Raw genomic sequence first — 27916 nt, forward strand, 5'->3', positions numbered from 1 at the left:
TGTCTGGCAGTTTGCCTTGTTACATGCCTCAATATCGCTAAGAAGGGAAATTAGGTTTCCTTTTCAAGCCTCTGTTGTGTTTGCACAGTTTAATCCTGTTCGGTCCCACGTCGAGGGCAGGGGATCACCTGCCCGGGCTGCTCCTGTACCGGAGAGCAGCCCCTTTGCTCGCCCCTTCACCTGCTGCTGCTTGCTTTCGAAACATGAGCGTCTTCCTCCAGCTTCAAATCCTTCTCCGTGCTGATGCTAATCTTCAAGGTTCAAAGCAGGGGTGAGATTTCAAAGCCTCCTTTAACCACCTCAGATCTGCAGCGTGGCGCTCAGGCTGCGTTGAAAGCTCGTGTGCCGAAGCACGCCGAGCCGCGTCTCCGCACCTGTTAGAGCGGGGAACATTTCTTCTGAGTTTCATTGCTGTTTTCCTTAAGCCTCTCTCAGGTTTTCCTCCACCTGTGGCCAGCGCGATGTTCTCCCGTGCCTGACCTCATGGAGAGACATGCCGCAGCCCCAGATGAAGGGCTAGAAACAATGTCTGCACCTGGCTTAGCAAAAGAGGGTATTTGTGCGTCCGCGTGCGTGCCGGCTAGCGTAATTTATTTGCGCAGTTACTCGAGCCAAGGTTTCCCCCCAAAGGAAGCCCTAATTAAGCGAGATAACTTTGCATCTGGGCTGCTGGCAACGAGCAGCTCACCGGCTCTGCGTGCAGGGCTGCCCACAGGTGTGTGGCTGCTGCCCTCCCGTGCTCTTTTCTCTCCTTATTTGATAAGGAAGGGAGGTGAAGGGATCAGATCAGCATTATCAGGGTTCAGTGAGGCTGGCGTCAGCAGGATCCCTGCGTGGAACTTTGAAAATTAAGTTGCTCGTGTCCTGGTAGAAAGCATTTGATGTGACATTCCTCCTTCCACCTCCTCCTCACTTCTCACTTCTTTTTGGGGATCTGTTTTTGTTCTTCAGCGGAAGCGTTGCGGCTGGGTCCCGCAGATGGCTGCAAATTCCCTCGCCAGCCTGTACCCTGCTCCCTCACCACTCTGATGCTGAGGTGCTAAAGGCTGATCTAAAATACACCGAAGAGAACGAGAAACTTTGCAAAAGTTTTCCCGAGCCTCAAATCAGGCCTTGAGATTTCAAATAAATTGCCCTACAGATCCCACTGGAGGCGGGGGAGCTCAGAAAAGCAGCAGCCTGGTGGCTGCTGGTGAGGGAATTGGAGGGCACAGACATGGCCCTGAGCATTGAACCTCCCTGATGCAAGTTACCGTGTTCCTGGGTGCTTTCTTTAATGAAGCATCACCAAGAAATGCTGTCAGGGAGGCTGTGAAACGTGAATTCCCTGCCCCAACCAGGGGCTAGGGCAGAAGAGCTGTGTGCTACCTGCAGCTCATTGGTTAGGACCCATCCGCAGGGCTATTTCTGCAGTCTGGGCATCCTTCTGGTGGATGTGGACGTGTGGCTTTGTGTGGCTGGGTTGGGTTTGTCCTGCAGGACGTGGTGTCCCTCCTTGTAGTGCCGCCTTGGGCACGGTCTGGTCCCTCTGCAAGGCACAGCAGGGGGGCTGCGTGGGTCCCCTGGGGTCCTCTTTCTGGGCACGGGCTGTTAGCATTCAGATGTCACCCAAATCCCTCTTTTTTTTTTTGAAGAGTGACCCCGCAGTGCTTTAGGGCGGCCGCTGGAAGGAGCTGACGTGGGTTTGGGCACCCAGCTAAGGCGCCCATCCTGTGTACTTGTGCTGGAGTTGTTTTGAAAGTGCTTTTGCTGAATGTTTCCCATGGATTTCACCAGAACTGGTAAATCTGTAGGTAGAAACACACCTGTGAGATGCCCCTGTGCCCCTGTTCTCATGTTCTGGGGCATAACTCCTCCCTCCCTCTGTTCCAAACCCAGGGGAGGAACCGTGGCTCGGAGCCTGTCCTTCCCGGGCACAGATGCAAGATGAGGAACCTCAGCAGATCCCCGCACCTGGCACCGGGCAGGATCTGAGCCTCAGGGCACGCACTGGGGCTGGGAACAGGGAGGTTTGCAGCTGGCTCCGAGCTGTTGGAAAGCTCTGGTCCTGCTGGCTGCGTGCTCGCCTCCCTTGGGGCCCGGAGCAAGATATCTGTTACACGCACAGCCCCGGCTGCCCGCTCGGCTGCTGGGATTCATCGTCTGTGCTCCTTTGCTAAATTACCCCAGGGACGGGAGACGCATGGGCTTGGAACCAGATCCACAGGCAAAACATCTCGACGGTTGGAGGTAGGGAGAGAGGGAGAAAGAAGACAAAGGAGTCTCCTCCCAGCACATAGTTAAAACCTGTGGCTGTGTTTTGCTTGGCACGGTTTCTTCATTGTGCTGCGCCGAGCGGCCGCTCTCCCCGTCTCCCCAGAGCTACAAGCAGCGTCCCACGGAGATGACTAGATACTCTTGCAGATGGAGCTGCTCAAGGAAAATGTGCCATTGTGTTCGGGGCTATTGTTTCTGCTTTCAATATTAAAGTTCCTTGCGGTTTCCAGGGGACAATCTATCAAGCAGAGCTAACAGGCTGCAGAGAAGATGGAGATGATGAAAACACGGGGATTAAATTTCATACGTTTGGAGCTAAAGCCTCATCTGTCTCGTAGTAGTGCAAGCAGGGGAGTAGCCTTGCGGGTCATGAAACTGCCAAATTAACTTAAGAGTGTCTGTTTAAGCAGGTTTGGTAAAAAAAAAACAGTGGTCATTGCTGCGTGAGCAGCAGAAGCCTCGCTGAGGATGGACTCTGGGTGCAAGATGAGCTGCCCACCGGTGTGTAAGTGGTGTCTGAGAGAGGTCCCACACCAGGAGCTCAAACGAAATGCGTTCGTGTAGATGGGGTCTGTCTGTCTGAGCAGCCCTGGCTCAAAACGCCGATGAGAGCAGCTGTTACATCCTCAAGAGGCAGGACAGGGCATCGCTGCGTGGGACAGATGGGATTCTCCAGCCCCTCGACATCTCAGCTGCCCTGGAGGACAGGCTGGACGCAAGGGAAGTCGCGCTGGCACACAAGCAGGCCCTTGGATGGTAAATCAGTTCCCTCCCTGTGAGGTGCTGTCCTTAGCCTGTGACACTGGGGAGCAGGTCAGGAGGCTTGTAGGAATAAATCGACAGCAGGACAGCGCTGGGCAAAACCAAACCAGCCTGCAGGTCGTGCTGACCTGAATCCTCGGTGTGTAATTAGCGCTAACAGCGAGTGTTTAATTAAGAGCAGCGCTCTGCTCATGGCTCTGCTCATGGAGTTCTCAGCCGCTGGAGGAAGCGGCGATGAACAGAGGTGCCCTTGGTGCTCTGCTCCCTCTGCTTTCGGCGAAGCTCCTGCACTTGCCGCCGTACTTAAAAATGGGACTTGTGCTCTGGCGGCGCTCTCCAGAAACCAGGGAAAGTGTTTGCATCCCCTCCTAAAATGATGAGCCTGCCTCAGAAGCTCAGCTAACTGACCCAGCGGGGCACAGCACCTCTGCCATCTCTGCATGACCTCGCCGTGCCATGTAACCGCAGCGTTCATCTCTCCTCTCTCTTTCTGCAGGCATCACGGCGTGGCCTCGCTTCCCAGGGATGTTGCTGGGGCAAACGCGCTGCAGATAGCGGAGTAACAAGGGATGTAAAACGTCCACGGACAGATGGCAAGGCATGAAGTGGCCTTTGTCCCGGCATCTTCCAGCGCGGTTAAGTCAGACGAGGCCGGTCTGATTTAGCTCTGGGGAAACAAAATGCTTCTGGCGGGGCGCATCAATAGCTGCTCTGTGAAGGGGCAGGGCAGGCTTTCTGAGAAGCTCTTCAGTGATGCACCGAGTGGCTCTGTCATCCCAAACCAGCGCCTCTGAATGTTTTGCTGGTCTGCTTTAGCCACAAACGCCGGGCTCGTTTTGCGGAGCCCGTAGAGAAAGCTGCGTTTCTCTAAGCAAAATGCCCACTGTCAGCCGGGAAGCAGCCTCCCCTCTTCTGATGGATGATGCTGGGGAAACACCCCCGCTCCCTGCTTCCCCCCCTTCTCCTCTCCTGGCTGTTTGAGTTGGATGCTGAAGGGCTTGTAAGATTTCCAAGGTTTCTGGTGGAAATTTTCAGACCTGAGAGAGGCGTTTTCCCCTTTGGGGATTACACCATGCTTTCAGTGTCTGTTCTCTTTATTTTATATGTGTTTTCCTGCTTTTGTTCGACTTTCTCACGGATTGCACGAGATTTAATTCAGAACATATCCTATAACGCTGTAATTGTCAGGCACGTTAGCTGCTTATCCAGGCAGTTTTTACTTTAATTCTTTTTTTTTTTTTTTTTTGATTTCCAAAATAAAAGGGAAGGCAGTTACTGCTGCTTCCTAGCGATCGAATAATGCTCTTCTCTTGCATGCTGTGGCACCACGTAACACCAGGGGAGAGCCAGTGTCTGTGGCTGCCCGGTGTAATCATTCCTGCTGCGTTGGGGAGCTGGTTACTGCGTTAGGAAGCGATGAGTTTCACCTCCTCGTGCTGCCTAGGATATCGGTTATCCACGGGAGTAGCTGACAGCTGGGCTCAGTCTGTTCCATGCCCTCACCCAAAGATCCCCCAGGCCTCTGCGAACCCTGGCTAACTGATGCTGTGCTCAGGAGCAGCTCTGTTTCAGCTCGGTGACTTTCTGAAGGGCTGGGAGCTAGCCAGCCCTCCTGCGGGTTTGTGTCTGGGGGAGCAAAGTGGCTTCTTGTTCCTCGGAGAGAGTAAGGCAGAGGAGGAACAAACACAGGCGTGCCCTGAGCTGGGGTAAGCCAGGTCCTCCCACCTGTGTCATGGATGCTCCACGGATGAGCTCTGGCAGAAGAACTGCCCTGGAACCAAAATGTTGAGGAAGGGATCTTCCCTAACCAGGCTGATGCGAGGTGAACCTGGGGTGAGCGGCTCTCGTGTCACCCTCATTCTTGCTTGGTTTCACCTGCTGACAGAGCTCAAAATCCACCAAAATGTTGCTGTGGTACTGGGCAGGATGAGAGCCGTTTGCTGGAGCTGGGGGCTTGTGAAAGACCACCCTGGATGCTCTGGTTAACCAGGGTTTGCCATGTGCTACAGATGGACAAGCCCACAAGTGGGAGGATGAGCATTTCGGAAAGCCACTGCCAATACTTCCTCCATTTGCTTCCGTCCTGCTGATTTTGAAGGAATTCCTTTAAATTTGGCCTCTGCCTCCTGCTCTGCAGAATGAGGCTCAGAGCATTTGGTGGCTCTTGATTAGATCTCCCGTCACCTTCCTGCGATCTCTCCCAATTTTCCAGCTGCGAAAGCAGAGGCAGAGCCACAGAGAGGCTTAGCCGTGGGAAAGCTCTGGCAGATGGCAGGATTCAACCTGATTCTGGCTTCGCCCTTCCCTGCAAACCACACCGTGTGTAACTCAGGATGGAGCTGATGATGCCGTAACCATCGGTCATGTCAGCAAGCAGCACAGCTGGTTTGCATCTTCAGAAGGAAAGGAAATTGCTGCTGCTTCTCCGGGTTTAATTAATAACATTTTCTATTCTGATATCTTACCTCCCCTTCTCGCCTAAGCTTTCATTAGCCACATCAGGTTCTTTCAAGCGTTTTGGAGTGGCAGATGCTCTACCCCCATCCTGGTGAGGCTGCGAGTTTCATTATCTCCTCTTGTAGATCCCTGGTAGCAGCACTGCTTTTTTTCAGTCTCATTTGCAGCCTTCTTGCAGAAGGGTGCACACAGCACCACACTTGTACTGATGCCTTCTGTCCTCTACCCCATGAGCTGGCTTTAGCTCCTCGTTGCTTTTTGGGACTCTGAGCTCAGATGAGCCACACGAGCTTGCCCACTGTGCCTGGTGCCTACCTCTCCTCCTGTACCTTACCTTCCATCCTCACGTACTTTACTTTTCAAGTCCAGCAGTGGCTCGGTTCGTGCTATTGTTGGCTTGCCTCGTTTTTAATGAAAAGCACGTTTCCTGATGAGCACTTGGGAAGAGAGAAGCCGATCTGCCTCTCTGCATTCAGCGTAGGAAGAGTTGCAGCCTTGGGACCACTCGAGGGACGGAGTGTAAGGTGGCAAACTTGACGGGGTTTCTGGGGGCACTGTGTCAGAAATACGCTGTTCTCGGTCTCGCGGTCATGATTTGCTTTTCATCAACTGGCTATTTTGCTGGGACGAGAGTAAATCAGACACTGCGGAGAGGGAGAGAGGCCCCATCTCTCTGCAAAAGGCCGGAGTCCCGCAGCCCTGGATGTTGTTTCGCTTCCCAAAGTCATGGGTTTGGATGAAAGTCATGCTCAGGGTCTCTGTTTGTTAGAATAAACCTCCTGTGACTGCAGCATTGACCTCCTGGGGGACTTTGATTTTATCTGTGCACAAGGCAAACCTACATCCACTTGAAAGGACCCAGCGAGATATGCGCTCTGATAAGCGGTTCCGTGGGTGTCCTAATTTGCTCGTTTTAAGAGGTGTGGAGAACTTCCCTCTTGTGACTGGGGGAGAGTTAAAACTGCTGCAGGGAAGGAAGGGCAGGAATTAACAGCCCAGCAGGAAACTCCAGCTTCAGTCCATAGAGTAAGGCATAAACGGTGATCAGGTACTGCCTATGGGTTAGTTTTGGAGAGTTAGATTTGGTCACACGCTTCCAAAACCTTGAGACCAAATCAAGAATGAATTTCCACTGCCAAATGCTGCAGGATCAGGCCAGCAAGCAGTTTATGTTCGTGTTCCCCTCACTAGCTGGCTTGCAGCAGAGTAAAAGTCTGATCTCTTGCAGAAGACAAGTCACCCCTTCGTCTCAGGTGCTTTTCGTCCTTACACCTAAAAGAGAAGGAGATGTTGTTTTGTGCAAGTTTAACCACGGCAAATAAAAGGCGGTAAGTCAATAATTACCAGGAAGCTGCCTGGCTTCTCATCTCCAGAGATGTTCCTTGGAGCGTCTCAAAGGAGGCTTGTTTTAGTTCGTTTGGTTTTTAATCAGGTGGCACCACCACAAGGCACGGGGAGCTGAATCTGAGTTTCACAGCACAACTGATGGGATGCGGTCGCAGAGGCCATCAGCTGGTGATGGCTGAGACAAATACGATCCTTATTTTGAGGAGCATCTCTTTCTTCACTGCATATTCACCTTCTTGGGTAGACGTGGTCTGAAGCAGAAGAGATGAAAAGGCAATAGCAGCTTTGCTGGCTGCCTCTCCCTCATTTCCCATGCAACTTAAGCATGCCAGGCAGCTTCCAGAGCTCCCTACTTTTATACCAAAAGCGCAGAGACTGCGCTATTTGTCTTTCATTTTCGTGGCCTTTAAGGATGAGTTTGGATGATGTTTGCAAGTTTATCTTTTGAATTGTAAAAGCTAGAGTGGTTTTTGGTCATTTTCTAACAGTGAATACTGATTCTCAAACAATTGCTCGTCTCCAGGAGCTGGGACTTCAGAAAAGAGGCCAGTCATTATGGGAGGTGATACCACTGAAACCCTTTTCCTCTTCCATCCTCGCCAGTCAAGTGATTTCACGGAGATGTGCAGGTAGTAAGGAGCGGAGCAGGACAGTGCTTGGGGACTGAGCTCATTTTAACGGGCAGCACCTCACACAAGCAGTTCTCTTGATTTTTATTTTGATTAGTTACATTATTATTTACTGACTACTGCCAGTAAGAAAGTCCTCGTGTGGACCACAAGGTTTACAGCAGGTCTTCTAACAGAGCTGAGTGCAGAAGCGAGAACAAAGCTGCTCAGAGCCCAGAGCAGGGCCCTGTGGAGGACTTGCATAGGAAAGCTGTTGGCAAACCCAGCGTAATTTGGGGAGACAGAGCCTGGAGAGGCGGTTTTGGTGGCAAATCATTTGTGGACACACATGTGTTGTGCCAGAAGCAGGGCTGGGGTGTGTTTGTTCAGCCTGCCTCCAGACGCGCTGCCTGTCTGGGTGGGAGGCTCGTTTCCCAGTTTCCATCTCCCCTCCCTGTTCCCAAACGGATCCCCCACCCCGTGCCAGGCTGACAGATTTCTTTCTGCTCATCCCACTGTTCATGCAATCGGAGCCTCCCCGTGGTGGGATTTATGGGTGAGTGTTTGTAAGCAGAAAAACCGAGCGTGAGCTCCTGGAGGTTTGCTGAAAATGCATCACCCACTTGGTTTTCTTCTCTGCCCTAACTCCACCCATCGGGAAGCCTCCACCTCCAGGCTGCCCTTCTTTCCTTTCCCCCGGGATGCTTTTACTCAAGGCAACAGGAGGTGACTTCTTCATGCAGTGAATCGTGTCCCTACCTTGAATGTTGTGTCTCAAACAATTTGTGGAGGCTGCCAGCTCTGAACGGAACAGCCAGGGGCGATAAGTGACAGATATTTATCAGTTTTATGTATATTTGCAAGAAACGTAATGATTTCCTTTCGCGGAAAACCATTTGTCACATGCTAAAGAGTTTTCAACTTCTGGATGCTGTGCAGACATCTAAGTGAACCGAAAATCTCTTTATTGGTCTTCTGCTGTTAATTATCCTCGTAGGGAAAGTGCTGCCACTACCAGGAGGAGCTTCTGTGGTGCAGCCCGCAGCTCCCTGCATTTCGGGCCATTTATCTCCACTGGTAGCATCTCTTCTGACTGGAGATGGGCTTGGGCTTTGCCTTAGGGTGCCCCATCACCTCTGGCAGGTTTGGGATGTTTCATTCAGGCCTGTTGCTGTGTATTTTTTTCCCCCACAAGCCCATCTCTTCCTTGTCTTCTGCTTTGTGTCCTTCTCCATGAGTGTAAGGGCAAGGAATCCTGCTTGTCTGGGATTTTAAATCTGATTTGCGCTGGTTTTGCACAGCAGAACCGATCAGGGAAGTGCCGGGGAAGGATCTGTGCTTCTTTCTGTTTGGCTTTGACATCCTGAAGGGCTTCCTGCCCTGCAGAGCTGCTGGGCAGTCACTGCCTCCCAGTCTGTTGCAGGTTTTCCGTGTCATTAACACTCATTCACACAGCCGTAGTCGTGCTGGGAGTGCTTTTCTAGGCATTGAGGAGAACAGCTGGGTACAGAGGCCGGGACATTACTGCTGGCCTGCTGTTATGTCCTTGCACAGATCCTTTGTGGGATCTCTGTAAGTTCCCCATCTCACGCCACGGATTCAGCTGCTGGTTCCATCCTGATGGTCCTGCCCAGCTGCCCAGCACTGCCCCATTTCTCTTGCTGGGGCAGGGCAAATGCTCACTCCTTGTCTTTAATTTTCCATGTTGCCCATTGGGATATTGCCCGATACATCAAAGAAGACGAGAAATCTGCCATACATCCAGGAGATTTCACCCTTGGGACAGGCTGTGGCCCCATAAATCGCACCGATGGCCTCCGGAGAACCTGTGCCACCCCCAGCTCTGCCATCCCAGCATAAACGAGAGCCGGGGCAGCGTCGTCTAGGAAAGCTTAGCCAAACTCTTCCAGCTGTCGCTTGGTGTATCTATTTTCCTGATATCCACCCTTTAGATAAATAGAGCTGTTGTACACATTGCGACGCTCTTGATGTGGTTAGCAAGGCTTGTGTTAGCCAAGCTAATCTAACTCCAAGAATAACCATGAGAATTTGACTGTATCGCTTCCAGCCTGAATAAGTCACTGTGCAAGTAAGTGAGAATCCTGGCTCAAAGTGGAGGAGCAGGGGAGTTTGGAGTGAATCGCTGGGGCTTTTCCCCCTCCCCTGTGTTTCTTTGAACAAAACCGCTGCCCGTGGCTGTCCTCAGACACCCGGAGCTCCATCTCCAAGAAAACAAAATTTCCCATTTTCAATAAAAATCGTGGCTCTGGAGGTAGAAAAGTGAGTTAGTGAGCAATCCGCAAAGCTACGCTCTATTTATTTACCAGGCTGGCTCCCTGATGGGGGAACATGTGGGATCTTTTAAGTTTTTCTCCTGCGCAGATGTTCCCTCTGCTCCCGAGTTTCCTCTTGATCTTTGCTTTCCCGTTCCATGTGGGGAAAATGCCGGGGATGTTGTGTGCCGCGGGAGAGGAGAAGGGCTCTGTGTGCTTCAAACAAAAACAGTAAAATAAAATAAAATGTGTTTTTTTTTTTTTTCTGTTATAGCAAAAAAAATAATATTTCTTAAAGGAAATCTCTTGAGGTAGCAGAAGGGTGGGTAGCTCAGACGGCCTCGCTGTTGGACACACAGGGCTGAAGAGCCCCCCCCCCCAGCCAGCTTTTGGTGCCAATTTGGGTGTTTGCTTTGGGCTGCGTGTGGATGGAGCTCAGGTGAGAAGACAGGGGTCTTGCAGGAGGGCTTGGCTTCCTTCCTCAGGGCCTGCAGGCTGTGGGATGAAAGACATCGCTCCCAGTCTGCTGGGAAGGGGTGACTGGGCTGCTGGGATCCCTGGAAGGTAGCTTCTGGTTGCTTGGACAGCAATTTTAGCTAGGCAGGAGGTCTGTCACAGGGACAGGTAAAATCTGCCTCTACCAACCCGGGCAGGCTGTGCAGTAGAGACAAGGCGCATTTGTGATGAAGGATGAGAGCCTAATTTTAGGAGCGTGGCAAGGCCAGGCTCAGATGTCTGCCCTGGCCCCATCCCAGCTCCTGTGCGCTGCCAGAAACTTGCCCTCCCTTTCTTGGAGTGAGCAGGATCGTATCGTCGTGTCCAGTCTCCTCTGCAGCTGGGCAGAGGGGTTCCTGCAGTTGCTTTGCTTTGCTAATCCTCTTCCAAGCCATACACGGGCCAAGAAATCCTCTGTCCCTAAGCAGCCACTCTGCCTTCCCCCTAAAGCGTTTCTTCTGTTTCCTTTGCAGATGCAGCTTCTGGACAAGTTCCCCATCGAAGGAGGCCAGAAAGACCCCAAGCAAAGAATCATCCCTTTTCTACCAGGTAATGCTATGACCAAAGCCCTAAAGAAGATGGGTGAGATACTGTCTGCAAAGTTAAAGCAATGCCTCTTTGGCCTGAGCTGCTGTCCCTCTGACAGCTTTCAGAGAGGGCTAGACGTGATGGATATCCTCTCCTCGGGGTAGCTGCACGCTGCCAGCAGCGATTGTGGGGCTGGCACGGCGCGTTGAGCCAGACCGCAGCGTGCTCTTGGAAATGCTGGCTCAGGCCAGCTCCCCATTGTCTGACTGCACGATTCTGGCTGTTGGCTTCAAGTTTGGCTCGCGGCACTGAGCGTGAAGATAAATGGAGTATTTTCAGCCTGTTAAAAGGTCTTTTCTGCCTTTAGCCGTAAAAAGGAGATCCCAGCTCTCCCCCAAAGGTCTGTAAAGACAAGCTGGGATGGGAGGGCTCAGTCCTCTCCAGGAGTGTGCCGCGGTCCCTGACGCTGCTCATAGGCAGAAGATCTGCTCCAGATGTGTGGCGAGCGCAGCTCCGGGGCTAGCAGGGAGCAGGGCCTTGGAAAGCAGCAGCACAAATACGTGACGCAAGCGTTGGAGCCACAGCAGGGCAGCACGGCAGCCTGGCAGCCTCCACGGGCCTTCTGGAAAGCAGCCCCAGGGATCAGGGATTGCTCTCTGCAGCTCCCTGTGCAGCATCCAGATCCTGTGCAGCCAGGGGGAGGTGGTGTTGCCCTCAATTTCCAACCTGGAGTGAGAGGAGCCCAAGGTCAGGCTCTATTTTCAGCTGTGCCACCAGCAAACTCGTAGATGAGTCAGGTTGTGAGATGTCTGTACTGTGTGCACGGGTGCTGCTTGCCTGCTCTTCTTGCTGCTGAGCATTTTGAGATCCCTAAAAAGCACCACACAGGTGTTGAAATGACATTGGGGGAGGTGCTGTAGGAAAATCTGTCTGTAGGTAAAGGTTGTTCCTCCTCTATTGACTGCCACTGGCCGATTTCTTTTACTTTGTCTTAAAAAAAGTGTTGGCTGAGCGCAGGTCGCTGCTGCTGTCTGCCTGCAGTTCTGGGTGATGGATGTCCTGGTACATGGGTGGGTGATATTTGCGGAGGAGCAGATCCATCCCATATGCCCGTTATAACACTTCCCACCCTCCCAGAACACGAGGGAGATGGTGTTGCTGTGTCCTTGGGGGGAGAGTTGGATCTGGAGAACATTTGGGTTGACTTAGTGTCCGAAAGAGAGGAGCTGCCAGCAGAGACTGGACCTCATCTGCATTTAATTTAGAACCTATATCACAGGTATTTTACCTTTGATACAGAATCTCTGCCTCTTTCTTGTCGAATTGCTGAAAAGCCCTCGTTGCTTGATCCAGCAACAAGGTGACTCAGCTGAATGGCAAACCACGTCCAACTCTGTTAAACGAACTGGCTGCTGTAATTACAACGTGCCTGGCATTTCTGCTGCCGGAGCTGCGGATCGCCGAGACAAATACCTAGCTACCAGCTATCTTAATTAAAAAAAAACACAGCAGGGCAGATGTTTGCGCTTAAATCTGAGTGTTAGGAAGGTGCTGTGATCTTGCTTGCTTGTTGTGGGCCTGATGCAGCCAAGTTGGAGGGACTGCCAGCTGCTGAGTGCCCCGGGCTCGCCATCAGCTCTGTTTTGGAAAGCCGACACACAGCAGCCCGAGGCACTCCAGCAGGTCTGCAGTGCCGTGGTGCTGTCCTAAAAGAGGTGATTTTGGGGGTTTTTGCTTTACGCACAGGTGACAGCCCCCTTTGCGCTCACTGCTGCTGTTTTGCTGGGGTGGTATTGCTGCAAATGACCAGGCAGGGCTGCCTCCCCGCTGGGGTAATCAAGCCTCATTATTTGACTGTGCTGAAACTCCTGTACCTGTAGGAACAAGAAAAGTGTACCAGAGTTCAGAGCCTTGCCCTCCAAGGAGAGGCCACAGCAGGGAAGGGCACTTTTCCTTTCCTCCAGACACCTTTTTTGTATTGTCTATCAGTTTATTTCTTCAAATATATTCCCCTCTTCCCTCCTACACAAATAAGGACTCTACAGCCTCATTGCCATGAAGCGGAGCGAGGAACAAGAAGTCCCGTGGGTTATTTTATAGTTTTATTTTACTTCCTGAGGCTCACCCTGCTACCCTCAATTTTTTGTGATCTCTTTTTTTTTTTCCTTTATCATACTGAGAGGGAAAAATTTGCATTTTTATTCCCTTCTCCCCATTGTATCTTCTTATCAGTTCTTCCTTTCTTCTCTCCAATTTCCCTTTTACTGTTGGAAAAGTCTTCATCGGGGCAGAAGAGGCAGAAAAAAACCCCACATAAGAAGATCTTTGTGGAGAGGCCAGAGAGCAGGACGTATTTGCTGAGATGGTGATACGAGATTTTTGTTAGGGAGGATGAAAGGAGTTTGTGGAAGAGTTAGGATAAAATTTGCCACAAAACCCCATTTTAGACCAAAGACAATTTGTAAAAAGGCAGAGATGAAAAGCACTTTTTGGCTGTAGCAGTGGGACTGTCGGCTGAGCCCACATGAGAGGCACTGATTTCTCCCTCACCTCTTCTGCTGCCGTCTCTGAAGGGCAATCTTTGGAGGGTGGACTTGGAGCTTTGCTCCCTCCCCGTCAAATACTTTTCTATCTGCATCAGCAGGGAGAAGAGGCTACGGATTTGTCCTCCCTTCTTCTGTCCCCTTTGTGGCCCGACGCCGTGATGGGGTTCCCTGGGGACACACAGGGGGGGAAGACGAAGGGAGCTGGTGGGCTGGAGCAGGCGAGGTCTGCTCCTCTTTGCTGCTTCGTTTTGGCCTCATTCCTATTTTCTCCTCCTGCTTTTGCACCTGAGCTGCTACGAGGGAGGAAAGCACGGCGCTGCTGCTCCTCTCCTCGGCGGAGGCGAAGCTCCAGACGGTGCTGTTGAGGAAGAGCCCTGCTTTCTCCCCGAGACACGAAACGCCCCGGCACCATCTGGAAAGGGTCCCTGGGGCAGCGGGAGCACTTTGGGGCTTTGCCCCCCGGCCCAGCAAGGAGCAAAGCAGGTTTTGGGGGCGCGAGGCCCGTCTGAGGGTGACTGCAGCCTTGCGTGCGCCAGGAGGGCGGTGGGAAGGGCGCGGCGGCGGCCTCGGGCACGGGAGGCGATGGCAGCGCCGCCCAGGCACCTGGGGCCGGCCGGGGAGCGCAGGCGGGAGCCTCCCTCGGTGCTGCACAATGCAGGAGGACAGGACGGGGAGTAACCTCCAGCAAACGCCGGCCGGGACCTTCCTCGCCCCCGTTCCTGGCCGCTCGCAGGCTGCAGCGGGGAGGTAGAGCTCCTGCCGATGAACTGCATCCCAGGTGGCTATGTCTGCTTCTGTTTCGGTTCGGGGTTGTGGTTTTGTTGTTGTTTTTTTTTTTTTGTCTTTTTTTTTTTTTTCCCCTTTCAAATGCTGTCGTTTCTCCGGGGAGGAGGAAGCTGAGGAGAAAGGCTCGGGCCAGGTTTGCAGCAGGATTTTGTCGGTGGTGCCGAGCGGCTGGGTGCGCTCCAGCTTGGCTCCGTCTGTCTGTCCCCGGGCTGCAGGAGAAGCAGCGTCTGGTCAGAGATCCTGGCAGGTTGCTCTCGTGCTGAGGCAGAGAGGACGGGCTCACCCCACTAACTGAGGCTGTGGTGACCTTTGGATCCTGCAGTTCCCCTTCCACCCGTGTAAATCAAGACCAGGATCAGCAAAATTAGGACGTGGCCGCGTATAATTCTGTCAAAGGGACTGAATTTCAGCCGTGGTTGGTGCACGCAGGGCATTTTCTGCATTTACTCTCCCCACCTCGTGGAGGCAGAGCACACGGGGATTTCAAAGAGCACTCCCTCCCGGTGGTAAGGAGGACCCGTAGAAATCACAGGGATATTCCAGTTACCGGCTCCTTTTTCCTTTGAAGAGGTTGTTGCTAGGTGGCATTTACAAGGAAATGCATTCCTCGCCCTAATTCTTAGAGGGATTTTCTGAGCGGAAATATATTTATTTAATTTCAGGCTTGTTTTTGGCTTTTGATTATCCTCTCCTGCAGCAATCTAAGCCCGAGCAGCAAGGTATTAGTGAGCTCTTTTAACTTTTCTTTAGCATCGTTTTGAATCCCTGACCCTCATTGAAAGGATCAGCATTGCAGCAGCTCCGAGCCAGGCAAAAAATAGTTTGAAGGTTAAACCAAAAAAAGAAAAAGGGAGAGATCAGATGAAGTTTTCTTAGAGCATTCGTATCTGACTTTTTGGATTAAATTATGGATTAAGTCATCCTAAACAGCGTGCCTTTTGTACGCAGGTGTAGTCTCTGCAGGTTTGATGGGCATGCACCCAGACACGTCTCAGCTGGCTGCTTTGCTGAGTAATGCCCGAGTGCTACAAATAACAATCAGCCCGGGTAGGTAACCAGAGGCACTCCATGGCCTCCTGAATCCGAGGCAGCAAACATTTCCCCCAGAAAAGATCTGCAGTGCAGCAGCAGGTTCACTGAGGGAAGAGGTCCTGGACAGAGCCTGCTGCGTGGATCCAGCCCCTCGCAGCCTGTGGGACAGGGGGCTCCTGGTGTAGGATGGCTTGGGAGAGCCTTGTGGAGGCCGTGCCATAATGCACGATAATTTCCTTTTAATATAGAATTTGTCAGTTTTCATTCCCGTTCTTTGAAAAGGAAGGATGTCTCCAGCTTTAAGATGAACTTATAGTTGGGCTGAGGCAGTGTTAGCCAGACAGCTAACGGGTCCTTGGCTGGTTTCCACTCCGGCTTATTTAGGACTGGCTGATAAAAGGGCGATGCTGTGCCTCTGGTGAGTTACTCTTCAGAAGCTCCTATTGTTCTAGAGAGCGGTTGCTATTGTTTCTTTCTATTTTCTGCTTTGCTAGGAGAGCTATTGCGGAAAATTCATCTCCTGTCTCTTAGCAGAGGAGAATGCATTTCCTGGCGGCTCCAGGCTTGAAGGGAAAGCGAGAAGTGCCGGGAGGAAGCGGCTGTTCCTGGGCCGAGCGGCACGAGGATTGATGGTTTTCAGGGGGGCAAGCGGCAGGATTATTTTCTTCAGATCCCGTGGAGATATTTTTAGGGTTTAAGTCTTTACGGTTGTCAAGCGTGAGGTCATAGGATGCCCTTAGGCTGCTGCGGGTTGAAGAACCTGCAAAAAAAGAGGAAGGAGCTGCCGGAGCTGTGAGGAGCCCCACAGGTGTACCCAGCCTCTTTCAAAGGCACCCTCAGGCCTCCTGGAGGCTTTGGGCATTAACAGGGCTTGAGCCAAAGGCCCAATTTCGTTACAAAAGGGATCAAAAAAATGGTGGAGAGGGTGAGTGAGGTTCTTCGATTTCTGAATAAAGCCGGGCACTGACCCTCTTGCTAGCTGCGGTTATTTGCTGCCAGGACTTTTCTCCCCGAGGTCCTCTGTAGCTTCAGCTATCCACTCGTGTGGAGACACAGTGTGAGCAGAGCCCAGCACGCATGTTGGAAGGGTTTGGGTTTGATTTCTGGAGGTACTTTCTGAAAGACACCTGCCCTTCCACATTTAGCGGGGAAATGATGGTGACTTCTGCCCAAGTACGTGGTCCTTTTTTACCTCTTTCAACCCTTCTGAGTTCTTTTTCAGTGTGTAAATCCCAAATCTACAATCCAGCAACTGAAATGAAGAGCCCATTTGCTACCCATTCTGGAGTAGCAAACCCCTATAGAATATTTTTCTCCTCCCTTACATGTTAAGAGCGCAAACAGAAACCACCTTTGGGCAGAAATCAGCATACGCAGAACACGATGTGCCTCTCCTGGACCATCAGAGTCTCCTGATGAGGGTTTTGTAATTACCAAGCCACAGCTTCAAGGGAAAACAAAGGATGGAAAAGTTTTTGTTTGGGGTTTGCTTGAAGCCAGAGCTAATGAGTTTTTGTGTTTTTTTTTCGATGCATGATGCTCAACCAAAAAGGTTTTCAGTGCAGTGTGGCTGCCTGCAACCAGGGCAGCCTTTCAGTGCAGCAGAGCTGCCTGGATTCCTTGGGGAAATATACAGACGGTTTTGCCCAGAAATTAGTTGGATTTCGATTCTTGTTTTTAAAGGCAATAAATAAACACGATTATAGACTTGAAAAGCAGTTTGAGCTGCGCTGGGCTCGTCGTTTCCTCGGGCAGCCGTTCCAGATGAGTGTGCCCTCCACTACTATAATTACTTTTTAAAAATAACTCTGCAAGCCTGTAATCTAAAGTGGCTGGTATGTAGCAAGTCTGAGAGCATTCTGCATTCAGCCCACAGGCTGGGGAAAAGGTGGCTTTATATAAGGGCTTGCTTGTCTTCATCTCTCGCTTGAAATCTGACTTTTTCCCACAATCCATCAACAAATGACCCAGAGAATGAAAGTGCTTTTTAACGCAGGAGGCAGGCTCGCCAGGGACTGCAATGGCTTTGCAGTCCCACAGGCTCTAGAGATTCCCTCTGGATGTTTCTTTGCTGCCAGACCCTGTCTCTGTTGTATTCCCATTTAAGCTGCCTGGGCAATACAGGAGAGCAGAGCCCTGCTGAGATTCGCAGCTAAGTAATAGCCCAGAACTCTGTTTGCATCCGTTTTCATCCCCCTTTGCCTTTTGGCTGGGCCAGCTGATTTATTTAAACCCTCGCATGCTTAAAATAAGCTGCGATTATTTTTTTCCTGAGGATTTGGAAACAATGAACCTGGGAGTTCGCTGCCTGATCACAAGCGATTTCTCCTACTCCGTTTTCTCTATTTACGAAGCTTTTTGGGCGCTGATGTTCTGAAGTGCGCTGTGTTTGCAGACCTTCCTGCTCCACAATGGGGCTATTTTAAGGCTCTCACGAACACGTTTGTTCTTACACATAAGGGGATCCTTACACTTAGGAGTGGAGTGAGGGGATACTGCAGGCAGGGTGTGTTTCCATTCCAGGGAAATAACCTATGGCGGTGCCTAAGCCCCACAACTCTTTTTTTGGAGTTATAGTCCCATTTAAAGGGAAAACTGAACTGGAGAGTGGGAATAACATCGCAATTAGAAAGAGGAAAGTGAGGGTAGGTAGGTGAGGAAAAGAAAGTGAGTCCTACAAAGGGGAAACTCAATCCTCTTGAGCTTCTCCCATTCACTGAGGTGCTAATACAGGCCCCAGGCTTGTGCTCGGGATGAAGGTAATTAATGTTTGCTCTCAGATTTCCTCGGGTCTGCAGCTAAGCACTTTCACCATGTCATTTTCCATCAGGGTTTTGCCACCTCTAAATAAGGAGCAGAAAATGACATTGCTCCTGGTTTTACATCCTCACCACTGGCAGGTTCCGACCCGCAGGTTCCTTCTCCTGTCCGGGGCTGTGAGCGGCACGGGGCTGACCTGGAATAAGCAAAACATCAGCAGCCTGCTCTGGGTTTTTAGCTCGGGTGCTGGGGCTGGAAATCAGGCTGGCTTCACTTCTGCGTGCACCGTCGGGGTGAAAGATGCAAGTGGATGTCACTCTGCCCATCAAACGCAGAGTAGCTTGGTATCCTCTTGGGCAAGCAGGAAAACCACCGGATCAGAGTACAAGGAAAAGGCATTTGCTGCCTGTTCCCACCAGGCAGTGCCGTCACCGCTGGTCTCTTGAAGTCATTAGCTTCCACGATGCGGAGAGGAGAAGGGAGAATATTTCTAGCCTGGTCCCAGCTCCTGCAAAACACAGAAAATGCCAAATTGTGCTTAACACATTTCCTCCTGGGAGGAGAAGTCTCCTCTAGATAATAATCCTTTTAGCAACATCTCCAAAGAACAAAGAAAAAGTCGCGAGCTCGAAATATGCCTGAATTTCCTGAGTGCACTCGCTGCTGCGTGCAGGCAGGAAGCCGTGTTGTTCTGCTATGGATGTTTGCTCTGACGTGACATAAACACAGCGCTGGGTCTCCCGGGATCCTGAACTGACCCGTGGACCAGGGGATGGGGTTTCTCAGCCGTGCTGAGTAGTTGTGCTGCTCCGTGCCTGCTTCCTTCTCCTTCCCAGCCAAATCCGTCCCCTGAAGATGCCGGGTGCACGTGGGGGCAGGCAGCAGAGGCAGATGTTGGAGCCGTGGTGCACGAGGGTGTTAAGCTGCCAGCCAGCAGGGAACTCATTTCCTGCCCAATTATGAAAACAGCTGATCTGTGACATTTTAAGAAGGGGGAGAAAATCCAGGGCAGGGGAAGGAAGGCCCCGGCTATGTAAATATTTACTTTTGCACAATGTCCCAGCCACCCCCTTCTCCCAGGGGCTGGGAGAAGAAGGGGTTGCTTGCTGCTGGGTCTGGTAGGTGGTGACAGGGGACAGGAGAGCCACCAGCGGGCAGCCAGCAGCTGGAGGGAGCACGCAAGCTGCCAAGCAAAAGCTTCCCAACTGGAGCTGGGATGCTGCCCCGCGTGGCACCCCTTCTCCCGGCAGCATCCCGCAGCCAGGGATGTGCTGCTGCAGCACCAGAGCTGCTCAGAGCACCTGCCTGGGCTTCTTCCCACTCCACAGCCTTTAGATGGTGCAGGACTGCACCTTTTTAGCCGTGTTTCTGAGGTGCAGCAGGCTGTGATGGTTGTGTCAACGCAGGGTGAGCTGCATATGAGGAGATGTGCCCGTAACGATGGCACTGACCCGCTGGCTGGTCTCAGCATGTTGTGCTTCCCCGCTGCTGGCTGTGGCACCAGAAAGGTTAAAAGAGGCAGGATTTAGAGATTTGTTTCATGCAAGAGGTTGATGTGGTGTCAGAGATACCTCGAGCCTGTTTGTCCCCACCTGTTTCATCGAGGAAACATTGGCTAAGCTGCCTCCCCAGGACGTGCTCCATCACTCAGTGAATAAACAGCAGGGATTTTGTGTTGCGGGCTAATTCTGCTGCTGGAAATTGTACCCCACCTGTGGTCAGATGACATCTTTTTTTCTTGGAATGGGACCAAGGTTAAGAAGACGAGGAAGGCAGGTTAGTTAAAACATGGCAAAGTCTCTTGTGTGTAAGTGAAGACTGTAAATAAAAGCTTTTCAACTTGGAAAGGGAACTTTAGAGTGATATGATCGGGTTCAATTTCGTCCAAATATTGCTTTATGCCATTAAGCTGTTATCAAGTTTTGGTTCAATTGCGATAGTTTTATGGCTTTAGCGTGGTGGGAACAGTTGCAGCCTTTATGCAACTGCACCATTTTCCCCTGAACTGTTTGCTCTGAAGACTGCTGCATTGTGCAGGAACCCGAAGGTGAAACGGCATGGAAATGAGTAACAGTGGAAGTGACCTTTCCTACCCCTTTGCATTGTCTGTTCCAAAGTAACTACCAAATCTAAGGCTTTACATCGTGAACAATGAGGGGATTTGAATAAGATTATTTTTACATTCTCATTAATGAGTCCTCAAAGTCGGTACTAAAAGTTAAACATTTGGACTTATTTCCTCTTGAGCTGCAGGCATGCCTGATTCAGCAATGTCTTAAGATGATTTGTCAGGATGAGAAAATAAGTCACATCCTTTTTCCTCTTGGGATTAGGGAACCAGAGCAATCCTGTGCCCATAATATTATTTCAGTTGGGTTTGCATAATAGCCTGGAAATGCTTATACTCCATGCAACGCTTTGTAAGTGCGACGTCTGATCCTTTGAAGTTGGATTAATTCATGTCACAGAGTCAGGTCTGCACAAATACAATAAAATACATTTTTTTTCCTAGTGTTTTTTTTTTTACTAGCCCTCATTTCCTTATCTGACTTCCACTGTGGTCCATTAGAAGTGAGTGGATTTGAGTGCTGTTTCTCCGGATATCCAGCACCATCACAGCCAGAAGAGTCCAGTCGCACGTTTGGTGCCCTCACATGTTGGTGTGACCGTGGGTTTAGGAAGGTCCTGGTGCACCAAAAGAGTCTTCACAAAGTTTCAAACACTGCCTGCATGCATGTGTTTGAAAGCCCTGCAGACCTCGAGCGCTTCCACCAAATGGCTGTAGCTGATTCTCTGCGAGCCAAGGTTTTTCACAAGCATCTGGACTCTTATTCCTGGTTTACATTAGAGAAAGTGAGAGAAATCAGCCCCCCGTAATTACTGTCAAGCTGTGAGCTAGGCACATATGTCAATATTTTCAGGGTCACAGCTCAGCTCTTTATTTTTAATATACTTTGTTATTAGTAATCACTTGGGAAGAGATTGAAAATCCCACCCATAAGTTTCTGTAGCGTCGAGCCCACTCAGCCTTGACCTCTGCTCCCAGCAGTATCCTTGGATTTACTCTTGATTTCGGCAGGAGCAGTTACAGCAGGTCCGAGGGCTTTTGCAAACCCTTTCCCTGTGTTTTTCTAGATAAAGCCCATCGCTGTGGCTGCCAGATTGTGTGACACCAGGTTTTAAAAAGACTTAAGAATGAAATCGAACTGATAAGGAGGCTAAGATGCGGTAAAGCCCAGCAAAGTCCATTTGCTTTCTTTCCGAGGGGAAAAAAAAAAAAAAAAAAAAAAAGACTTTCACGAGGTTTTAATTTTCTCTCGCCCAAGTGGAAAAACAATCCGTTTGGGTTCACCATGTGCGTGCACGTTGGGTGTGTGTGGATGCTGCTCCCACGGAGCCCCAGAGACAGCTTCGCCGTGTGCGGGCGTGGGAGCGAGGGGAAGGCTGCCGGGGGCTCGCGTTTAACTTCTCTCCTTCCCCCAGCCCTAGGGTGTGATGTGGGAAATCACTGGGTACGGCTGTATGTAGCCATTAATCCTCCCCACAACTCATCCCTGTTTTTTTCTCTGCTGCAGGTGCTTTAGAAGGAGGCGACGGGAGGTCTGGGCACGCAGGTGGGATAGAGGAGGCTCGGCTCTACCTGGCCTCGTTGCATTTCTTTATTGGGCAAAAAATAGAGACAAGTGGGATTTGCCACATCTCCCCATGGTATATAAAAAGACTAAATCCATCAAACACTGCGTGGCACTCAGGTACTGGAGCAGGAAAGACCTTTAGTTACCCAGGTGCCTGCACTGCTCCCTGTTCCCCTCTGCAGATGTCCCCTGGAGCCGGGTGCTGTGTTGCTGCAGCAGCACCGCTCCCCGCTGCGCTCTCATGGGTTACATTATTCCTCATCAAATCTCTCTCCGTTTCGCTGGAGGTCAGCTCTACTCATCATCTGGCAGGCTCTTCTCCCCCCTGGGCCCCTTTCTTTCGCAATTAGCCCAGATCCTTTGTTCTGCGGTGTCGGCTGGAGGGACGGTGCTTGGGGCAGCCGAAGGAAAGCCGTGCCGGCGAGGGCGATGCCTCCGAGCTCTGCTCCTGCTCCTCTCCCTCTGCTCCTGCCACCAGCTCCCTGCAGGCGATGCTCGCCCCGTGCAGCACCTTTGTCCCCTGCAGTGTCGTCCCTTCCCTGGTTCACCTCCCCTTGAACAGAGAGGCCAGATGTTGTAATCCTCTGGTAAGCCCTAAAATTGGCAGGATTTTCGTGTGTTGTTTCCCTCCTCCTGTTTTATTTTCCTAAGCCTATAGATCGGCTTTATTTCTCCGAAACGTTTCGAGGCTGCTATTCATCCGCTTTTAATTAAGGCGATAGAGGGAATTAGGACCTTCACAGGGGTGGTTCTGGGGATGGCGACGAGTGTTTTTGTTGGTTTTCCTCCCTTCTGAGTAACCGTGTGGAAGTGAGAGTTTGAGTTTAGGCTTCTTAATTACCGGGGAGTTAAATTACTGCGTTATGGTGAGTTGATTCCTCTGCAAGGGAAAAAAATGTTCCTGGCTGCTGCTGCGTGCAATGGCACAAGTAAGAGAGGAGGGCGGGCTGCTTCGTCCTCTGGGGGACAGGAGGGAGTGGGAGCGTGGGCATCAAAGGGCTGAGGGTTGGCACGGGGACGCAGTGGGATCTGTGGCTTTCACAGGGCAGCATGGGGGAGACCGGGGGAACCCAGTCCCGGCCTTTTTCCCACAAGAGCTTGCTTTACAGCAGGCTGCATGAGGCACGGTTTCGTGTGACGTTGGGACCACAATGAAAGCGGGTGGTGCAGGGCAGCACGGATGCATGGCAGAGCAAACTCCTCTCTTTTCATCTTTCTCCATAAAACCCAGCCTCGTGCAAGCAGAGGCTGCTACAGGCAGGGTGTAGGAACCTCCCATTGGCTTACTGGGATCCCAAACTGGGCTTTTTCTGGGCTACAGCCAGCGAAAGCCTCCTGCCCGAGGCACAATTCTTTTGGGTGGACAAGTGAGCGATCCTAAGAGCAGCTCTCAGGCTGACCCAGGGAAGCAGCTGGTTTTTCTGCCCGGAGTGTCTGAATTATTTCAGGATAGTTTTACAGAGCGACAGGCTCCAGCAGGAAATTTTCCGAAGAGCCCGAGCGTCATCTGACCCCGGCTCCTGTTTTCTGAAGTGTCCGTGCGTTCCCGGTGCGTGTCTGTGTGCTTGAAAATCTGACTTTTGTTTCGCATGGGTTGGCTATTTTAGTATGGTGGAAGGAAAGCTATTATCCCGGGCATCAAGAGCATCAGTACGCTTGCAGGAAAACCTGTCTGTACCAGTGGCTCCTTGGGAAGGGGGATAATGGTTTTCAGTCTCCCTAACTTCTGTCTGTTGCTTCTGTTGCTCTTGCCTGTGCTGGTTTCCTGCACAGGGACACAGCTTCTCTTGGCTTCCTCACCCCATAAGCCACATGTAGGGCCTCGTGGTGCTGCAAAGCAGCCAGTGTGGGTGCTTGCGCCCCTTTTTGAAGTCCTTTGGGTCCGTCTCAGTGCCAGCACTTGAGCAGGGGGCCATCCCCTCCAGGCTCCTCTCTGTTTTCTCTCCTCTGTAGCCTGAAGCTGGCTGGCGTTCCCCAGAGGACCAGGGATGCTGCATATGTTTCCAATCTCCGCGTGGCAGATCCAAGCCGTGTTCTCACTCCCAGCAACGAGACACCATCTCTGATGTCAGTCAGCTTGCTTTTCCTCCGTGCTAGTGCCGGGGCCAGACTCAGCCCTCATTAATGCCTTTTGCTTTTGGAAATGTGCACTTCCCTTTCCGCAGCGTTCCTCTATCGCAATACCTTGAAAGGGCCAGCAAGTTTTTGTGTGCGGCTGTTGTGATGCCTGTGATTCCTCGGGGAATTTCAGGTGCTGTGGGTGTAGTCAGTGATGCGTTGGGTAAGTTTCCTGGGGACTAAGAGATGATCTAAAGCAAATCTGACTCGTTGGGCTGACTCAGGAGTGACCCTCCTCAACCACTCCCAGGCAGCTGAGCTGTCTGAAGAGTTAAGTACAAGGGATCAGATAATGCCCTGTGTGCCTCCAAAAATACCAGAAATCAATTAGAACCTTTGCATTGTGTGTATTTTCTAAGTGGTCATTTCAGTGCCCTCTTTTCAAGTAACAGATTTATAACGAAAATCCAACACACTAGCTGAAATGCACCTGTCTTGTCCTCCTGGCACGTGAACACAAATTAATAAACGGTGAGTTAAAATTAGCTATGTGGAAAATAGCAAGCTTTTTTTTTTTAATTTTTCTTTGGATGACACTGAAGTACAAAAGATATACCTGTGGAAAAGAGTAGTTTAGCACTTCTGGGTAAATAAGATGAAAAAGAAGGTACGTGAAAGAAGACCGCTGTATTAACTCAGAGTCATTTAAGGATCTGCTTGGGATTCGAACGGTTCTCCTTCAAGAGAACATAAAATAAGGGCAGTATGCTGGAGAGTGCATACGTAGGCGATGCTCAAGATATATGCAAAACTAAGGTTTGACGCAGCATCAGTGACTGAATGGGGTGGGCAGCCTTTAATGTGAGTATTTCTTGTATTTCTTGCAATCGGGTAGTTTCAGTCTATGGCCTGTGTTTTGTTTTTGCCAGGTGTTAACTCAGGTGCTGTCCGGTGTTTGTGCAGTGGGATGGCAGGTTTCTGCTCTGGGATAAATATTTTGGAAAGTACCTTCAGGTTCCTTGCAGAAGACCTGCTCCTCTCCACCCTTTTCCTTCTGCCCTCACCCCACGGGTTGGGAGCTGACATTTCCCCTCTGCCCTTCTGTGGTGCTGATCCCAAGAAGGGACCCGCTCTCACCCTGCCCAGGGAAAAAACGTGGGGGCTTTTTCTGCTCAGATCTCCGTGGAAAAATGTTACGTGGGGTGAGGCTGAGTTCCGGTCAAACATAAATAGAGTAGCATACCCCAGAATATCTTCTCAGCCTAAATCCTGCTCAGCAGTCAAAAGTCCCAAGTACCAATAAAGTCCCTGACTAATGAACTTTGAATTCACTCAGTTCCTTTGGGTGCTTGGCTAGGGGCACTCATAGTTTCCAGTCATACGTTTACTCCTTCTTACTTCAAGCCATCCTGTTTTCCTTCAGTCTTTCAGCCTTAAAGGAACATTGAGTAACTTTGTGTTCTGCTTTAATGGCAAGGCAAGGCATCCCAAAGACACCGATCTCGTTGGCTTCCACTCCTGCTACCTGCAAACACCTTTATCTCTGGTGCCAGTCGAGGCATTAGTTTTCTGGTTTATTTTCCATCACCCTTTCTGACTCTTTCTCTTGCCCCTTTTCTACTGGAACTGAAAAGAAAACGGGGGTTTTCCAAGCAGAAGTGTTTCTCTGAGTAGGGATTTCTTGTAACTTCTTGTAATTTCTACACAGCAGAGATGAATCAGCACCAAGGCGTTTGCCCTGCACCCCGCATTTGATGGGCAGAGAGGAAGGGATTAAAATTCAAACCTGAACTGAACCTGAACTGACGTTTTGCAAATGATCTCGGTAAAGGGAAGGTCAGCCACAATTTCTGGCCTGTTCAGTCCTGAATCTCTGGAAAAATAAGAAACAACCAGCCTCCAGATTTGTCATTAGCCTGGCACATGGAGGTCTCTATACTATATTCAGTTTCTTGTGCTGCCTTGCAGGAGCTTGCCTGCAGGAATAAGCACCTGCCTTATGGACGTGAATGGGACCTGCTCTGCCATTCATACCTTGCATACCATTCTTTGCTCTGTCATTCATACCTTGTCACGTATCGTTCAGAATTGCAGCCTGGCACTGGCCCTACATCCCCATGGACCTTGTGCCCAGCCGGAGCACGTTCAGGTGGACACCCTGCCATATGCTACAATCCAATTTTTGGGCAGTGCCATGTTGGTGTATTTGACCTGTTTCATCGTGGCCAGGTGGGCACTGCATAAAAGTATCACCGGGCAGGGAAGTATCTCCATCGTCGGAGTCTAACACAGTGAATTTTGAACGGCAACACTACACCTCAGATTATCACTAGGGATAAAGAAGAATCCCACGTCCAATTGACCATGGCAAATCCAATTCAAACTGCAAAGGGATATTTTTCCTCCCATTAGGCAGAATGTGATTAATTTCCCATGTGGAAAATTGTTCCAGACAGACGTGCTCGTAAATTATGGCAGAAGAGATCCTATTACTGCAAGCTCCATCAAAACCTACTGTGCCTCCAGAAATAGCAATAAGAAGATAATTATATTAACAGCCTTTGTTGTTATTTGATGTATGGCTGACATAGGCTGTAAGCTTATTTTCTGCCAGATTGGAGCCTCCATTTGAGGATGGATGCTTTGATGTTTGTGGACATGAACAATAACCCTTGGTTTCTGACACTTGAAATTAAAATTGTTACAGGAAAGTTTTTAACTGGGTGATTGAAAGCCAATAGGTGCAAATGAGCCCGGAGTTTAAAATGTCTCCTCTGGGGATAAAGACTTAAAAACTTCTTATCTAAAAGGAAACTCAATTTTACCAGCCAGGATTCTTGAAGGAGCTGTGCTAGGCTCTGTGCTGTTCAACCCAGGATCTGTAAAAGAGGGTAAGTGATATGACTAAAGTAGTTGGTCACACGATTACTCAGGATATTAAAATTTGGAGCTGACTGCAAAAAGCTGGAGGAGGATCTCATGCTATCGATGGCAGAAAGGCAGTTCAGTGTTGGTAACTACAAAGCAATGCTGTGGAGGGGAAAAAAAAAAAAAAAGTTGTTGCAATCCAGGGATGAGATTTCAGTAGGTCTGAGGATGATTCCACAAAAACTCCATCTCACTAGTCAGCAGCAGTCAGAAAGCCAAATGTGGTGTTGTAAAGAATTAGGCAAAAATGGAGAACAAAACACAGAGCTTCAGCTGCGGAAATCCACGATTTCCCCACACGGTGAACACCATGTGCAGCTCTCGTCATTGCCTCTCAAGGAAGGTGCAATAAGCTAAGGTGCTGAGAAGGGTGACAGAGGTGGATTGGCTTCTGTACGAGGAGAGCAAATAGATGAGAAATCTTCAGTCTGGGACAGAGGTGATGGGTGGGTTAGTGTAGAAGTTTGTGAAATCATGAAGGATTTGAGAGAGTGATGGAGACATGATATATCTTTTTTTTTTAAATTCTCTGAATGCAAAAACCAGGTGCAGCCTGTGAAATTTGGAAAGCAAGCCTAAAGTGAACAAAAAGGAGTATGTAATCACATGCCAGGTGACTGAATTAGGAAATTGATTTCCAGACATCTCCATGTCTGCAATATCCACGGGTTCAAAAAAGAACAATTTTTGTAGGATATTTTCTAAAAAATATGTTCTAATTCAGAAGATGTCTGAAAAACTGATGTGCAGTGATGGGGAGTATATATCAAGAGACGGATCCCATTACACATGTCCTGTTCCTTGAGTTTCTTCATCTTTTACTGGCCACTCTTGCAGACAGGGAGCTGGATTACAGCTAGACCTTCACCCCAACCAAATGTGACATTGACATCACTGCAACAAAGTGGAGTAAATCTTCTGTCCCTTGTCTGTGTGCTGAAACAACCAGTGAAACTGCTTTCTTGAACTTCAGCAGCTAGACACGTGGCTGGTTATTCCCACCTAGAAATGGAGGAGATGGCATCTGTCCATTCGCAGCCCTGTGCCTGGAGACCACAAGTCTGCAGGCTGGCCCACCCCAGAGGGGTTATCTGAGGTACCCAACAGTGGGACTTTATCCCTCTGGCCAGCCCTGCGTAGCGCTGCACACCAGGACACAAAGGCAAACAGCGTTTGGGGAGCTGCCATTCCAGTGCGGTGGCACCGAGGGAGAAAGACCAGTTTGTTTGGAGGTGTGTATTTTGCTAGCAGTCGGGCCCGTTTGGCTGCTCCGCGTCTCTCCGTGGCTTCAAATGCAATTAATCAGGGCCCGAAAGGGTAATTATCAGCTCACATTCCTAATTCAGATTTCTGTGCCTATTCATTTTGCTGTTTTTTCTTTAATTCAGCAGTAAAGCTGGGGTTATTTTTATGTTTTTATGCTTCTGGCCCAGTGATCCTTATTA

General features: G+C 50.4%; 1 protein-coding gene across 2 annotated transcripts in view; it reads left to right on the forward strand.

Annotated features, from left to right (window-relative positions):
* SH3PXD2A (SH3 and PX domains 2A) overlaps window positions 1-27916 on the forward strand; it is a 228208-nt gene that overhangs the window by 46811 nt on the left and 153481 nt on the right. For both annotated transcript variants that reach the window (XM_082764488.1, XM_082764484.1), the window contains exon 3: window positions 10672-10747. In XM_082764488.1, coding sequence (XP_082620614.1) covers window positions 10672-10747 — 76 coding nt within the window. The remainder of the gene's footprint in view (window positions 1-10671; window positions 10748-27916) is intronic.

The sequence above is a fragment of the Aythya marila genome (genome assembly GCF_965140915.1).
Source record: "Aythya marila genome assembly, chromosome: 7".
Lineage (NCBI taxonomy): Eukaryota > Metazoa > Chordata > Aves > Anseriformes > Anatidae > Aythya > Aythya marila.